The sequence below is a fragment of the Sitophilus oryzae genome, unplaced genomic scaffold (assembly GCF_002938485.1).
Source record: "Sitophilus oryzae breed Bouriz unplaced genomic scaffold, Soryzae_2.0 scaffold_1745_pilon_pilon, whole genome shotgun sequence".
Lineage (NCBI taxonomy): Eukaryota > Metazoa > Arthropoda > Insecta > Coleoptera > Curculionidae > Sitophilus > Sitophilus oryzae.
In genome coordinates, this window is record NW_022146441.1 from 2,499,383 (window position 1) to 2,516,906 (window position 17,524).

The following is a 17,524-nucleotide window of genomic DNA, read 5'->3' on the forward strand; positions in this document are numbered from 1 at the left end:
TGCGACCTTAGAGATCTATTGTGTCCCCCTTTCTTGAGTTATAACTCATCATACAGTCCCAGGACTTCCTACGGAGACCCGTGTCCCTCACAGTCGAGGAGCTACGACCCAGGCCGGGTAGACGAAACGGTAGCTTGTGTCGCCTGTTGGGTTTAGAGGTAGGAGGTAGGCTCCCGACCCTTGGAGGAGGTGGTAGCTTGTATGCCACTTGCGGAGGATGGTCTCACGCAAGTGTCAGCCACCTCTCCTGTAGTTCTCTTTGGGTTTGGCCCCTTGGAACTTTCATTGTTACTGTTCCCAGTGTCGCTAGGGGGTTTCCCCACAGCTTCACCGGTGATGTTTTTATTACTATTATTACCAGATCTCATAGTGTTCCTATGAGTCGCTAGGGACAGTCGGTCCACTTCTACAGAGCCCCGCATGTAGAAGTAAGGGGTAAAATACAATGGGGTGCCCCCCGGTGCCCCAAGGTTGAGGCTGTCCGTAGCCCCGCCCGGTATCGTTATATGTCTTGGTGCAATTCCCTGGCCACGACACTACAGTCAGGGACAAGACGATGAGTGAGATGTTTCTTAGACCAAGCCAAGTGCTAGGGGGGATTCCCCCCAGCACCTGACCAGGAGCTTCCCCACCAACGACAAGGTCTTGCATCTTCTAGGGGAAGTACATTTTTCCATACATAGTATACTCAAGAAAATTGGCAATTTTGGTCATAGAGTGGATACGACAAAAGACCTAAGTAATAGATGCCATCCACAGAATCAAATCCCTCAAGCGGCAATAGGCAGGACACCTGAAGAGAAGGACGGACAACAGATGGACTACAAAAATTACAGCATGGTACCCACGAGGAATTAAGAGACCAAGAAGAAGACCAGAGCTGAGAAGGGACCATGAGATTAGGAAATTAGCAGGGATAACTTGGGCCCGCATAGCCAACACTGACATGACAATGATTCATTTTTTTCCAATTATATAAATTGCAAAATTAAATCATATATCAGCTAATGTTGCATCATCATCATCATCATCAACAACATCATTTAGCTTATTCCGTCCACTGCTGAACAAAAGCCTCCATTAATTCTAGCCATTTCTTTCTATTTTGTGCCACTTGAATCAACTTTCCAGTCACTCTCTTAATATCATCTGTCCATCGACTAGGACGTCGTCCTCTGCGTCTGTAGGCCTCGTGTCTTGGTCTCCATTCCACAACTCTCTTTGTCCACCGTCCATCTGTCATCCTAGCCACATGTCCTGCCCAATTCCATTTAAGATGTAAGACAGATATCACCGCATCTCTTACTCCTGTTCGATTTCGTACAGTTTGATTGGGTATTTGAATATGAATGAATATAAAGAGATAGAAATAGAAGAACAGGCGGGTTTTAGAGCGGGAAGGTCTACTGTGGATCATCTGTTTATCATAACACAGGTCTTAGAGAAAAAAAAAACGGCAAAAGATCAAGAGGTACACTTATTATATATAGACCTCCAAAAGGCTTATGACAGCATACTGAGATGAACCGCCTATTTAAAAATAGACATATTTCTTTAAATATGAATATTCAGTTTTAAGACACTCTGTATACATAAATAAAATTATTGATTTTTAAAATATTATTCGCAAAAGTAGGGAGAGGGAAAGAGACGACGACCAGAGATGATAGTTGTAGGAGGATTAGCTTTGAGACTACGATTCGAGACGCATTAATGTTATTTTTGGTTCTTGAGTTTTGTGGCAAAGAATGTTATTAAAGGTATAGTAAATATTTTCTCATTATTTAACTAATGTTAACTAAAGCATATATTTTATTTTTCTGTTCTAATATTCTGTATTAAAGTTTTTCCTTGTTTATTTCATCTGAGAATTATATCATATAACATGTGTATGTATTTAATGGAATCTATTTATGCTGTAAATAATTTCAGTTTAAAAGTAATCTAAATACAATAATGTGCTGTCCAGTCGTGTCGATGTTTGTGGTTCCGAGGTGAGAACAAGGGCCTTGTTGAATGTACTAATACTTTTCGACCGTGACTGGGCGAATATCTTAGCTCGCAGAGGGGGCAACTAAAAGCAATAAATATAATATTAAGATATTTACACCAAACATCCAACTTTAGCTTCGAGATCCGAAACCAGGACCTTAGTACCTGCAGGCGGCCACCTGCTAACTAACCAAACACTCTTCAGTTTTGAATGATATAAATGTGGCATGTTTTGAATGTATAAAACTACACACCTTGGTATAAAGACAGTTTCTATATTATTATTTCTCTTTTATTAAAGTTCAGGACAGCATAGTTAGATTCTCTGGAATAGTGATCATGGTTTTCTCTGCCGTGCTCTTTTACATGTGAATTCCAGGCAGAGTACGGCACTCCTTTCATTTCATTTAATAAAATAAGTAGGGCTTTTTCCAAATTTAGCGTTTTATTTACATAACCTATTCTCCTCAAATTTCCAAAAATATTGCTTTGTCGAGGCGCATCCGAGGTAATCACAATAAAAAAATATTTAACACAACGTAGGTTCCTTTCTTTCATTTAAATTTCTTGTTATACAGTTGGCCAAAAATATTACCTCTTCAACTTTGTTGACGAATTTGGGTTGTTACACTACAATACCATTAAATAAATTGTGGGAAACGTTGGAAATAACTAATATAAATGTCAACCTACTTAAAGCAGTTAAGAACTTATACCAGAACACCACAGCTAGAATAAAACTACGAGACTCATTGTCAGAAAGCATAAAAATTACAAAAGGCCTCAAGCAGGGATGTTGCCTATCTCCTATACTATTCAAAATATACCTGCAACAGGCACAAAAAAAAAAATGGATGCTTAAGTGCAGAGGAATGGGAATCCACTTAATAAATGAGTACACCATGTACACCCTATTTTTTGCGGACGACCAGATAGTCCTAGCCCAAGATCACGACGACCTTGAATATATGGCAAGGAAGCTGATAGAAGAGTATAAGAAATGGGGGTTGGAGGTAAATATGACTGTAGGGACCACAAGAGAACATAGTCTTAGATGCTGGAAGCGTGATAAAAAACTGTGACAAATATAAATACCTATCTTGGATTAAAAATAACTAACGATGAAAAACTCGATGAGGGTATAAAAGATCGAATAATGCAAGGCAGGAGGGCAATATCTATGTTGAATGGTGTACTGTGGGATCAAGGAATCTCTAAAGCTAATAAGAAGAACATATATAATACGGTAGTGAAAAGTATAATAACTTACGGAAGCGAAGTATGGCAGTTGAAAAGCAGAACAGAAAACATGCTATTGGCGACCGAAATGGATTACTGGAGGAGATCTGCTGGAAAATCGAAAAGAGAACAAATAACCAACGACAGAGTAAGAGAGATTATGGGAGCAGAACACATAATTGTGGACGACATAAGAACAAAACAACTCATATGGTTTGGTCATGTGCAACGAATGCCCGATCACAGAATACCAAAACAAATTTTACTGTGGACACCTCGAGGCAGAAATAAAAGAGGAAGGCCGCGACGAAGCTGGAGGGGGGGTGTGGATCAAGAACTAGAAAATAGAGAAATACCTGATGATCTCTGGCTAAATAGAGAAGAGTGGAGGTTAGGTGTCGGAAAACGCCGTGGAACGTTCTGAACCGGCTAGTTCACCGAATGCCGCCCACGACAAACCTAATGTTGCATGTATCAGCTAGTTTAAAATAAAAAAAATCATATTTATATTCGAGATACAGACATCGCCTGTATATTTAATATATTAATTTTCATCTAATAGCATCTAGGTGAGTTCTTTTTTCACCATCACAACTACCATCATCGATTTAAAAGCGTTCTTTTTTTCTGTTTTCTACGCGCCAAAGCCGCCCGAGATTTATTTTTATCCGGACGGTTCACCAATCCGGTCCACATCAACTATCGCACGTAATTAATTTTTTTCTATCGTTTATTTCTCCTATTCCCCATTCCGATCAAGATTTACAGCTGTGATCGAATATTTCAATTATTTCCAGCGATATCTGTATATTTCAGGATATATTTGATGATTTGACAACAGCGTGGTTTTAATCAAAAATCAAAATCAAAAATCTCTATTTCTACAAATGGTACATAGTTTTGCAAATTATAATAAAATATAAATAAAGTTTAATACTTCTAATTTTCTTATCAAAATATACAGGGTGGTTCACATTGTATTCCGGAAACTTCGACAGCATATTCTGCAGATAAAAATAAGTAAAAAAGTTCGTATAAATGTATGCCGAAGTTTTCGGAATACTGTTCGGACCACCCTGAATAAACCTTTATAATATTATAGATCTACAGGGTTGTTCACCACATACGGCACGGAGTGTCGTAGCTAAACGATTAGATTTTGACAAATTGTAAGTTTTGGGTTCGTTGAAGGACTATTAGAGCTATAATTTAAAAATATTTTTACAAGATACAGAGTGTCCCAAATAAATAAAAAATATTATAGTTCTATTTTTTAAATGGAACACCCTGAATATATTATTATATTTTTAGATTGTACGATTGAAATAAAGGTAAATTTGATTAAGGTTTATCACACTTAAACCTTACCGTTTTTGAAATATTTTCAATTGTGTAAAATTGCAGTAAAAATTTTAAGGCTTCATTTCTCCAAGGGTATCAGATATTGATTAATATTGTAATAATAAGAATAAAACTACCTTATGTGTCTAAAAATTTATTTTAAATAATTACTAGCTTTAAACGGCAATAACTTGTTTAATTTAAATGGAACACCCTGTATATTTTACTAGAATCAGATACACAATTTAATTGTCTATCAAATAGTATTATACTATCTTTACCTATCTCTTCAAGTTTTCGTAGAAATGAATTTTCTTATAATTTTAACCTCATTTATCAAGATACCCTGTATGCATTCGTTGTTTTTTTGTTTTATATCATTTTACTTTTTGCATTTAATATTCTGGAACATGTCTTCCCTCTGTGAGGATTTTCGTATGCATTTTTCCGGACATAAAATAAACGTATCAACTTTCCTAGCAAATTTATTCACGAAAAACAAAACTTATTGTATGTATTTTTATCAAAAAATATCTTCATAGCAATATTGCTGTTTGTACTTGCCTCCAAATAGATTCACTTTTATAATATTATATACGATATTGTTTGAACTAAAAATGCTATGCATACTAGTGAGTGCTAGAGAAAATGTCAACATGGATATAAACTTTTTATGACATTAAACGAAATAAAGAGACATATAACTATAAAATGGTAATATAATAAAAAATGCATGTTTGAACATCTGACATTTCCTGACCTCATAACTTAAGCCTCCTCTACACAGAACTTTTTACGTTATGTCTTACTTGTTCAGTCAAAATATGCCAAGAAATTTTTTTTCAGATTGCTCTTAAGCAAGGGTTCAAATAATCGATTTTACCAGGAAATCGAAGGGTTTAAGCCCTGGTAGTTTTATATTTTCGAAAAGTACATAAAATTGTCTACAAACTCTAAATTTATCAAATTTTTATGTCAATGTTTACTGTTTTTCTAAGAGCTCCGAAAACAGTTAAAAAAAGGCCAAAAATCGTCGACTTTTTGACTTTTTTTCCATGAAAATTGACGATTTTGGTCAAGTCACCGGTTTTGATAAAACTACTGTTATTTTTACTAAATAATTTGTGTACAGGGTGGTCGAAATTAGTTTATTTTAACAGAGAAAACCTATTTCCTGACTAGATAGAGCAAAACCGACATAGATGTCATGGGCTCGATTTCTGAGACACGTTCAATGGCGTAAACCACCTGTTGATATTTTCACTGCCAACAGAGATACGGGGTCTTTTTGAATTTTTTACCATTTTGAAAATTGCCTATAACTTCTTTATTTCGCGGAATAATAAAATTCTGTATAAACGTTTTTAAGGCACTTTCTTAAGCACAATCCAGTGGCGTAGTCAGTTTTTTCTATGCTTGCTCTTTTTGTCAGAAATAATAAAAAATATAATTTTTTAAATGGAAATCGTAGTTGGCTATGAACTTAAAAATATGCTGGCGTTCAACCCTTTCCAACGATATAAAGTTATGGATATCTATTTCTAAGAATGAGAGAAATCTTAAGTTTTTTATCTTTATATCGAAGCGGGCTTTGATTTTGAGTTGACTTACATATTTGCCTAATTATTTTTTTATCATAATTTAATATTCCATATTATTATTTATGTGCATAATTAAAAAAAAAAATTTACAAATTGTAAGTTTGGGGTTCGTTGAAGGACTATTAGAGCTACAATTTAAAAATATTTTTACAAGATACAGAGTGTCCAAAATAGATAAAAAATATCAAAGTTTTATTTTTTTAAATGGAACACCCTGTATATTATTACATTTTTAGTTTCTACGATTAAAATAAAGGTAAATTTGATTAAGGTTTATTATACTTAAACCTTACCGTTCTTGAAATATTTTCAATTTTGTGAAATTGCAGTAAAAATTTTAAAGCTTCATTTCTCCAAGGGTATCAATGTTTTTAATACTAAATATTTAATGAAGTTTATTTATTGATCAGTTATTGTGTTGCAATAAAAAAAATAATACTACCTTATACAGAGTGTCTAAAAATTTATTTTAAGTAAGTATTAGCTTCAAACGGCAATAACTTCTTTAATTTAAATGGAATGCCCTGTATATTTTAGGAGAATCAGATGCACAATTAAATTGTCTATCAAATTGTATTATACCATTTTTTACCTATCCCTTCAAGTTTTCGTAGAAAATGCATTTTCTTTTAATTTAGACCTCATTTATCAATATATCCATGGAATATTGACATTTTAGATTGTTTTTAAAGCAACAAATGTACAAAATGTACAGACTAGTAATATTACCGTTTTTAGCAAAACGATAATATTACTAGTCCATTTGTATGCAAAAAGAAAACTATTTAAATCTTTATAAAATTTTACCATTAATTAAATATAACACCATTATTTCCGCCCATATACTAATTAATTACATACTTAATTGTGTTCGTTAATAAATTATTATAAATAAATGTGGATTTGAGTTAGAAATCAATATAATAATAAGTTATAAATTAAAGTCTCTGTTGTTATAAATAAGCATTTATTAAAAAATGAAATATCATTTTTAAGGTGTTACTTTTTATCACACTGTCTAATGCCCATACAAAATTCAGTTTTTTAGTATTTGGAGCAATTATTATTAATCAATGCAAACAGTCAGTTAATGTAGTTTGAATACTGGATCATATTAATTGGTCCTCTTTAACAAATATTTGAACAGTTTTTTTTTATTTTTTAATGAAATAAACGAATTATATCGACAATATTAGTATCTGTACTCTTTAAAAATTTGATACATCTTTAAAAATAATCTAAAATGTCAATAGTCCATGGATATATTGATAAATAAGTTCTAAATTACAAGAAAATAAATTTTCTACGGAAACTTAAAGAATAGGTAAAAAATGGTATAATATAATTTGATAGACAATTAAATTGTGCATCTGATTCTCGTAAAATATACAGGATGTTCTATTTAAATTAAACAAGTTATTGCCGTTTGAAGCTAATAATTATTTAAAATAAATTTTTAGACACTCTGTATAAGGTGGTATTATTTTTATTATTGCAACACAATAATTGATCAGTAAATAAACTTCAGTAAATATTTAGTATTAAAAACTTTGATACCCTTGGAGAAATGAAGCTTTAAAATTTTTCCTGCAATTTCACAAAATTGAAAATATTTCAAAAACGGTAAGGTGTAAGTATAATAAACCTTAATCAAATTTACCTTTATTTTAATCGTAGAAACTAAAAATGTAATAATATACAGGGTGTTCCATTTAAAAAAATACAACTTTGATATTTTTTACTTATTTGGGACACTCTGTATCTTGTAAAATTATTTTTAAATTGTACCTCTAATAGTCCTTCATCGAACCCAAAACTTACATCGTTTAGCTACGATACTCCGTGTCGTATGTGGTGAACAACCCTGTAGAATGTTATGGTCATTATTCTTTTTTTATGCCACATAAAAAAAATAAAAAAAACATCAAATAAAGCTTCTAAAAATTATTAAGTAGCCGTTCTCTCTGTTTGTTTATGTTTTTTACCTTCCCATTTTTTAATAAACTATTTTTTGCTTTACGACTTACCGTCCAGTAGCTTGTTGAAAAGCCCTAGGAAAAACGATGGTTTTAATTTTCACCGGCTCATCCGTCGGCCTAATTTTATTTTCAGCGGGAAAACGTGTAGCCTGGCACAAAAAAAAAGAGAAAAAAGTATATTTCGGGTTGTTGGCGTTTTCAAGAACGACGGTTTTAGCACGTTCAGTTTTGAAAAATTAAATTAAAACTCGCCGTGAATACTAAAGAAATTCAGAATATTTTAGCGTTAATTAGTACCGTATGATCGAGAAAAAAACGGCGTCAAAGAGGGCTGCGGAATGACAATAGAATAATTTTGGCGAAGTCAATCTCTAGATGTCGCCTCGTTTACTAAAAATTGACATAAAAATTATCACTTATTATGGAAATATTAAAAAAGGACAGAACATTTCCAGACCCACAAATCTACCGGGTGTGCCTCAAAAGTGTACCACACACTTGATACCGTATAATCGAAAAAAAAAACGGCGTTAGTAATGGCTATGAAACGAAGATCGCTGTCATTTTATATGTAAATTTATATGGGAAATGTCACGGATCGTCATTTCCTAGCCAACTGGACGCCGTTTTTTTTTCGATCATGCGTTATTTCGAGTCAAATTGTCCTTAAGAATCGCATGTTACAATTTCAAATAAACTATATGCGAAAATGTCAGAAGTTGATATATGATATATGTCATTCTGTATTCAGAGTGTCATTTTCTATCGAATAAAGTAGAAATATAGCGAGGGTGTCATTTAAAATTCAAAAGTTGTAGTCATTTCCCGTGAAACAGTTTATAACAATTAAATATGCAAATTAATCCTTATTTATGTCATACACACACTGGAAAAATCTAGGGATATAATTTTATTAAAGTTAAAAATAAATGCTTTGAATAAACAACCACATATTTGTAGGCCGATTCTTTCTACTTCGATTGAAACGAAGTAGTCACACTAGTTATTTCTAAATTTGGGATATTTGCAGAAGTGTTTGTGCATTTTTTGTCAAATGTATAAAAAGCACCTAGCATCAATTGTTCGAATTTAACCTGTACTGGCTATGTTTTTATTATAACTGGCCAGAATTCATTCAAATAACTCTGTTTAGTATTAAACGACATTATGGAGCGTAGACATCTTAACAGAGACGAAATGCTAAGGGCCATGGGTATGCTCGAAGCTGGAATGCGCCAAATCGACGTAGATAGAGCATTAAAAACAACGCAAAGTGTAATATCGCGATTAAGTGCACGCTACCGTGAAAGTGGTGATGTTGCTGAAAGGCACACAGGGCGACATCGCATTACTACCCCTCAGCAAGATCATTTTTTACAATTAAATGATCGACGCCGACCGACTCTTACAGCACCAGAGCTTACTTTAATTCTCCAGGAAACACATAATGTAACCGTTAGTCCTGACACTGTTCGCAATAGATTAAGAGAGGGCAACTTAAGAAGCAGACGCCCCTGGAGAGCTCAACCCTTAACGAGAGGAAATCGAGAGGTACGATATTTGTGGGCTCAAGATCATGTTCAGTGGTCGAATGGACAATGGGCCAATGTTCTCTTCACGGATGAGTCACGCTTTGAAATTCATCTGGATTCGAGAAGGCTTAGGGTATGGAGAGAACCGGGAAATCTTATTCGGGTGGATCATGTTCAGGAAGTGCACCTTTATCAAGGTGGAACAGTTATGGTCTGGGGAGGAGTTCAGTTAGGACAAAAAACCGATCTGGTTTTTCTTGAAAGGTTTCTAACAAGAATCACATATCGTGATTTAATTCCTGTCGTGTTACCATATGCCAATGATTTTGGGAGAAACTTCATTTTCATGCATGACAATGCACGGCCTCATACAGCCAAAGTGGTACAGTACGTTTGTCCGTTCTGTAGCTACGAGGTATCCGTGAGAGGGGAAACGATATTCTCTCGATGTTTTTCGTAAAAAATAAGATGACGCGTCCCATCAATAAAAATTCGACAAATTTGCAAGTAGCCAACAAAATGAGTGGGCGGAGCGATTTCCGGTGGCGTACTCGTCAAGTCGACGTATAAAATATATTGCTGTTTATTTAAATGTTTTTTGTTCGCATTCCTTTCATAGACACAGATCCAGCAGACGTACTGTAAGTGAGTTTATCAATGGTCATCAATTAAACATCTTACCCTGGCCGGCACAATCTCCTGACCTCAACCCCATCGAGCACGTATGGGACGCGGTCCAAAGAAGAATTTTGAGAATGGGTATGCCTCGTGAAACTCGTAGGGATCTGGTTCGGGCCGTGAATGCAGCGTGGCAGGCTGTACCTGAAGAAGAGATCGACAACCTGATCAGGAGGATGGAGAGACGATGTTGGGCTGTAATGAACAGTAAAGGAGGCTATACCCTTTATTAAGTAAAATGGTTTTATCTTTTTTTTTAATTCACAGTTTAGAATTAAAAAAATGTGTATATTTTTTGAGTTCAATAAAAATCAAGGTAAATTTGAAAATTCGGTAAATTTCCCATTTTATTTCCAATACGTCCGTAAACTATTGGTTTATTTTAATTTTATTGTATCAGAAATGCAAATAATAAAATTACTGACGATGGCTGGATAAAATTGTAATATCCCTAGACTTTTCCGGTTTGTGTATTTTAACATACCAAATCTCGTTTTTATCTGAAAAATAAAAACGTATAGGAGTGAGCCACTTTTGAGACGCACCTGGTATAGAAATTGTAAAAGTATTTTGAGGTTTAATTTCATGTAAGAACGTCAGCTGTTTTTAATAAGTTTATTCTGTTAAAATTGCCTTATATCTATCAAAAATAGTAGATAAAATAGTACTTTAACTGCAAGAGTAGATTAAATGATACTTTAACAGCGGGGACGGGTTAAAAACTTTATTTTTTCTCGCACGTTTTTTTAATAGCTTCCATTTTTGAAAATGTTTGTATTCTTTTTCATAAGTTATTCGGAATTTAAATGGAATTAGTTTGATATGGCGTTTGTCGCCTCAGTCTGAATATCTGTTGGTAATTTACTTATTTCCTTTTGAGCCATTTCTGGCTCCAATTCAATCAGCAATCGACACCCAACTAAAGAGACTATTTATCTATTTGTCAAATTACATAGAAACCAACGCCAATCCAGCACAAATTTTTTTCTACTCGTAATAAATTCCTTGAAATAATAATTTCTGAATATTTTTTAAAACGTAACTCGCTATGGAAAAAAATATTGTTTTATACACGACGATAAAATTGCATTATCGTCTCCCAAAAAATCAAAAAATTAAGTTAAACCCCCAAAACCATTATCTTCCATTTTGAATTCCCCCAAACGATACAAAAGCCCCCCATAACTGCCCAAAATAAAAACTCTTTGTAGCCGAAAGATTTTCGGACAAAGTTAATTCAATCCCCCCACTCATCATGGAAGAGGTTTTGCCGATACAAACGCCATCCTTTTTCATTACCATTACTCCCCAAGTCCATTACAGCCAATTTGGGAAGTTTTCCCAAGTTCAGCTTGAGTGCCCTAACGTCTGCATCAGTTAAGAACGATTTGACATCGCCGCGAGCCGATGTACTTAAGATATAGAGTGTGTTTTAAGCACGTGTGTACTAAGGGATATTTTGTACTGCCATTAGAACGGTTATTAAACTTAGAGCCATATTGTTTCGATTATAACTTTGATTTTTTAATTACAACTCTCAACAGTTTCAATCTTAAGACTCGATTTCACTAGTCCGAAAAAGTAGCAAAATAAGCGATCGGCATTTAACGTTTTATGTAAAACTGGCTAGGTATTTTTACACAAATGAAGAAGGAAATTAAAGATAAAAGATTATACTATATCCGTATTGTAGCACATTTTTAGACAACCTCTTTATTTTTAAGATTTTGGTGGTCAAACATCAACAAATTATTCCTTATGTTTGGACTAAATTTTCTCGAAAATAAAGACATAATTTAAAATTCCGTTACAATACGGAAATAGATTGAAGTTTTGTGATTACAGTGATATATAATTTATATATGGTTTTGTAACAAATTGCTCGTTATTTTACGGCAAATGCTGAAGATCTGCAAATCTTAATGAAGCCTTTAATCAAAGCACGTGTGTTTGGAATTTTAGGTGTGGCTTAACAGGACAGGATCGGGCTAAGCTTTAGGCAGATTTCTGAAATATAATATATATTTCCTTCGACCACACACCCCATTTTTTTTGTAACGCCGTGTCGCGCTCCACAACGGATAGGGAACCTGTTATAAAATATTTATAATTTGCAAATAAATTATTTATAATTGCTCTCGAAGTTGGCTTGAACCGTAGTAATTGCATAGCGACGTGTTTAGCTCCAGCCGAGCCGTCGCGATTTCGTTGGTCGCCTACAATAGTTACTGGAACTGTACGTAGCGTCTGGCGATCTCGATGGCGACGTGTTCGCTCCAGCCGTCGCGCTCCAGCCGTCGCTAGAGTTGTAGCCACAGATAACAGAACTAATTTAGATTGGCGACTCTCGCCCTCCCGCCAAAACATGTTTTGCAGCGACGCTCGTGGAGCTTGCGGGTACTAATCTTCATTTGCCGATATATTCAAATCGGAATAATTTTACAATTTATTTTTAAATACATATCTTGAATAATTCAAAACTATAAAGCAAGTTGCAACTATTGTTTTGATTACTATTTCATCAAATATAAATAGTTTGCAACCCACTTTATTGTTTTGAATTATTCAAGATATGCATTTAATGTAAAATTATATGTTAATAAAAAACAGAGATTACTTTTATATTATTTTTATTTAGAATTAAATAAAAAATATAAACAAAATATCTACCAAATCAAGTTTTTGAAGTATCATATCGGTAGACTTTTTCCATAATACAAACTTATTTTAAATGACTCTGTGAGCAATATAAGCGAGATAAGAAATTTTTTTCACACGGTTCAGAGTCTTTATATATTTTTCAGTGAAAGTCTACCACGTTGGCAAAGCCTAAACTGCGAAATAAAAAATAGTAAAACTGTTTGTTTAACTTTAAAAAATTATGTCCAACTAGATGGTCGTCAAGAGCCGGAAACATATACTATCGATAAAAACTAATTTTTTGCCCGTCGTCAAGTGTCTATCGAATTTAAGATTAATACTGAAAAAAACGTACGATTTTACTGATAGAGATGAGACCAAGATGTTAGATAAAATAGAAAATATCGAATTTGTTTTCTTACTAAATTTCCAAGGTACAATATTGGAAAATACTAACTTGCTTTCAAAATGTTCACAAAAAAATGATATTGACATAGGACTGCCCAGATCTAATATCAGGAGTTCTTGTTAAAATAGAAAATCTTAGGGACAATTTTGAAAGTGTGTATGTCATCAATAAATCAATTTCAATTGCGAAATCTTGGATTGAACCTCAGTTAAAAAACAAGAGTTCGTAGAGTCAAAACTTTTTTTGATGAAATAGCAGCTGATGAAAATCCTAAAAATTGTTTAACAGTCACAGTTTTCACAGTTTCACAACTAATAACTCAGTTTAGAATCAGATATGACGCATTTCAAAATATTTATTCGAAATTTTAAACCAACAAACATTGTTAAAATCCCAGGAATCTAATATCTTAGCTAATGTCAAAGTATTAGTAGACAAATATCCTAACGACCTAACACAAAATCTAGCATCGGAGCTAATTCAAGCAAAAAATTTACTTTATGAAAAAATCAAAAATTTTCACAGTATCAGAGAGTTTTCTGATTTTATTTTTGAAAAAAAATAATTACTGATTTACAGTACACCTGAGATTTCAACTGTATTCCAGTTGTTTCTGGTTCTCCCTGTAACATCCGCTGAACCAGAAATAATTTTTTCTAAGCTGAAAATATTAAAAAGTTTTGCGAGGTCTACTATGTCCCAAAATCGCCTAAGCTCACTGGCCATAATATCAGTTGAGAATAATCGAGCAAAAGAGGTAGATTTGGACAGCCTACACAGTATTTTGTCGCGGTATTTTTCTGGAACGGTCGCTATTGTAACGCGACTCATGTGGAACCTGTATTCCCATCACTAGTACAGCGTAATAGACTCTTAAAAATCCGATTGTTATTGCGACAGTCCAAAATTCTAACAAAATTAGAATCAAAGTTGTTTGTAAATTCACCAGTGGAAGCCATAAAGCATAACGAGCCGAAACCATCTAAAATATGTAGCTGAGATATTTTGCTAAATGTCAAAGTTGCACTTGATAAGGGTTGAAGATAATTGCCAAATTGTCGGTCGGCAATTGTACACGTTTTATATATTATCCAGTTTGCCTAACGACAACGTTTGAAAAATTTCCACGTCCAAAAATAACATAAAATTCATTTAGACTGTGAAAAAAATTACAGTTACTGTCATAGATCCTCCTATTGAACAAACTACAGTAATCTACAAATATCTTCTTACTACAAATATATTACGAAATAGTTCTTATTTTGTAATCTATATTTGATACCAATTAAACTTTTAGTTACGTAATCGAGGGCGCGATTTTTAAATTCATTGTTGCCAACCATGGATATATTCGGCGCCGGACTGACTAATTGGAATTTAAATTTCGCGCCGGGGATTCAGGTGGTAGCTCTGCTGTAAAAAATGTCAGTTGCCACATTTATTTATTTATTTCCTGACATTGTCATTCGTATTGACACTTTAGTTTTGTATTACGAGTTTTTGTTTTAAATAAATAGTGTTGTGATACTTTAAGCTTTTTTAAAAATGTTTACTAGCAGACCTTGCAGTCGAACACTGTTCTTTTTAGAAACTCTTTTAGTGCGAAGTGTACAGGTTAGCTTAATAGCCGTAAAAAACTCATCGCAGCTTTATGCTTTATTAGAATATTTTGAGCAGCAAAGCGGTAGTAATGGCCCTTTATGTCCCTTAAGTGCTGTTAAAATTTGAGTTTTGTTGATGTAAATAATAACTGTTTATATATTTATAATTAATATATTTTTGTTTCCTAAAATATTTTGATTAAAAGAAAATATGTAAAAGTGGGCAACGCTGTGCCGGTCAAGCTTAATCACGTGACTAAAAGTTTATTTGATATGAACTATATCTAGATTTTTTCAGTTAAAATTTATACTAAAAATATTATTTAGATTTTATTTAAAGATTGGTATGTATATATTTTCTCTGTTTCAGCCAAAACGCCAGGTGTATTTTAAATTATAGAGTTTGCGAAGAAGTCTCGCTGTACAAAATAAACACTCTGCAAACTTTTATCGTATCTCAAAGCCGGACTGTTCAGTTTTTGCCGTTAAATATTTGAACTTGGGCGGGCTAAGCTCCAACCCTTGACCCTTTTCATTATTTCTATTTGTTTTTGTACTTAGAACGGCGCTAAAGAGCTTTTCTGTTGTTCTAGTTGTCTTAACAGTGAACTTTCCAAGTGGCTTGGAAATGCTCAATCACCAAGGTATTAATTTTTATATGTTATATTTTAAAATTTATAATAAAAAGTAACCTATTCAAGGACGTATATCTTCAACAAACAAAAGAAATCGATAGGAATTCCATTTCACTTTAAAGACCGGTCTACACCTTACGTTTTATCTGTCAGTTTTATCTGTTCACTCAAAACGTATTAAGTAAAACTTGAGCTGAAGAAGATATAAAAAAAGGTAATCTATACTAATATATAAAATCCTTAAGTGACTGACTCACTGATTAATCACGATCCTGCTCAAACCACTCAACGTAAGAAGCTCAATTTTGTCATACCGGTTGATTCTAGGGTATAGAGGTTCGATAAGAAGGGATTTTTCGCGAAAAACGCTTAAACACGTATATTTTATTTCGTTAAGATTTTTTAAAAATGTATACAGGGTGTTTCGAAAAAGCTGGTCATTGATTAATCACGAATAAAAGCGCTTGACGTAAAAAGCTGATTTTTGGAAAACAGATTGACTTTAGGGTGGAGAGGTTCGATAAGGGGGGATTTTTCGAAACTCGAATTCTAAGGGGGTGAAACTATCCCTCAAATATTAAAATATTTTTTTATTTAAAAACCGGTGAGTTTTTCGGAAAAAACTCTTAAACACGTATATTTTATTTTGTCGTTTTACATATTTTAAGATTTTTTATAAATTTATACAGGGTGTTTCATAAAATATGACCATTGAGTAATCACGATTCTGCTTAAATTGCTTGACGTTTAAAGCTGAGTTTTGGCAAACGGATTGACTGTGGGACGTAGAGGTTCTATAAGGAGGGGTTTCTCGAATTTCAAATTCCAAGAGGGTGAAAACGCCCCTCAAATATTACAATATTTGTTATTTAAAAAACGGTTAGTCTTTCGGGAAAACGCTTGGACACGCATAATTTATTTTGTTTTTTTACATACTTTGAAATTTTTTAAAAAACCATACAGGGTGTTCTAAAAAGTTGGGTAATTGATTAACCACGATTCTGCTTAAACTGCTTGACGTAAAAAGCTTTTTTTTTCGGCAAACGTATTTTTCGAAAGTCAAATTCCAACGAGATGAAACTACCCCTCAAATATTACCAAGTTATATAATAATATCGCCATATTGTTTTTTTTTCATGCTGACATAAATGTGAGAAAATCTTATCCAGTTTGTATGTTAATGGAAATTCTTGCTTTGCTTTATCATCGCCATTTCAAATTATTAATTCGACGCGAACGAAGTCGCGGGTACGCGCTAGTATAATTGATAAAACCGCTTTCAATTCATCTTATCTGACAGGTAAACCGTTATGTGTAGACTGGACTTCACATAGAAATTATTTATTCATCCCTAAGTCCAACTTGTTAACTATTTATAAAATACCTTAATCATTATATCGGCCGATTCTATAACAGCTGCTAAGTTCTTTTTTGTTGCCATATTTTCAAAGTATCGATTCTCGAAACTCGGAACTTTTTCTAGCTTTGCGTGCTTATGTTAATACGTTTTATTAGTTTTCCGTATCAATTTCCTTGTTGGACATAGCAATAATAAATTTATAATTAATGAGAAAGAGATGGAATTAGTACAAGTAATTATGAAAGTATTAGAGACAACCTATCGATAAATTTATATAAAACAGAAAATTGACATTTTAACGCCTTTCTCGAAAAACTGTTTTATATATTTTTTTTATTTCATATAGTTCAAGAACCGGGTGCAAAAGCATGAAGGAAGAGTCAGTATTTTGAAATGTTTAAAGAAGTTCTGGCAGTGAGTTCTACTGTTCAGTTCCAATAAATATCGAACTTCCCGCTTTTGAAGCTTGAAAATGCAGCCAAATTGAGTCGCACAACACGTACCCCAGAATGGAAGG

At 33.5% G+C, this 17,524-nt stretch overlaps 2 protein-coding genes across 3 annotated transcripts in view; both read left to right on the forward strand.

Moving 5' to 3' along the window:
• LOC115881970 (1-phosphatidylinositol 4,5-bisphosphate phosphodiesterase epsilon-1-like) overlaps positions 1 to 17,524 on the forward strand; it is a 264,861-nt gene that overhangs the window by 103,755 nt on the left and 143,582 nt on the right. The gene's annotated exons all lie outside the window — the stretch shown is intronic.
• On the forward strand, positions 3,149 to 3,655 carry LOC115882059. Its single transcript, XM_030899882.1, has one exon. It carries the CDS (start codon positions 3,149 to 3,151, stop codon positions 3,653 to 3,655), a length of 507 nt encoding a protein of 168 aa, XP_030755742.1.

What these genes read in the sequence shown, in the direction of transcription:
- LOC115882059 (XM_030899882.1), top strand. Translation starts at nt 3,149, where the DNA reads ATGCAAGGCAGGAGGGCAATATCTATGTTGAATGGTGTACTGTGGGAT.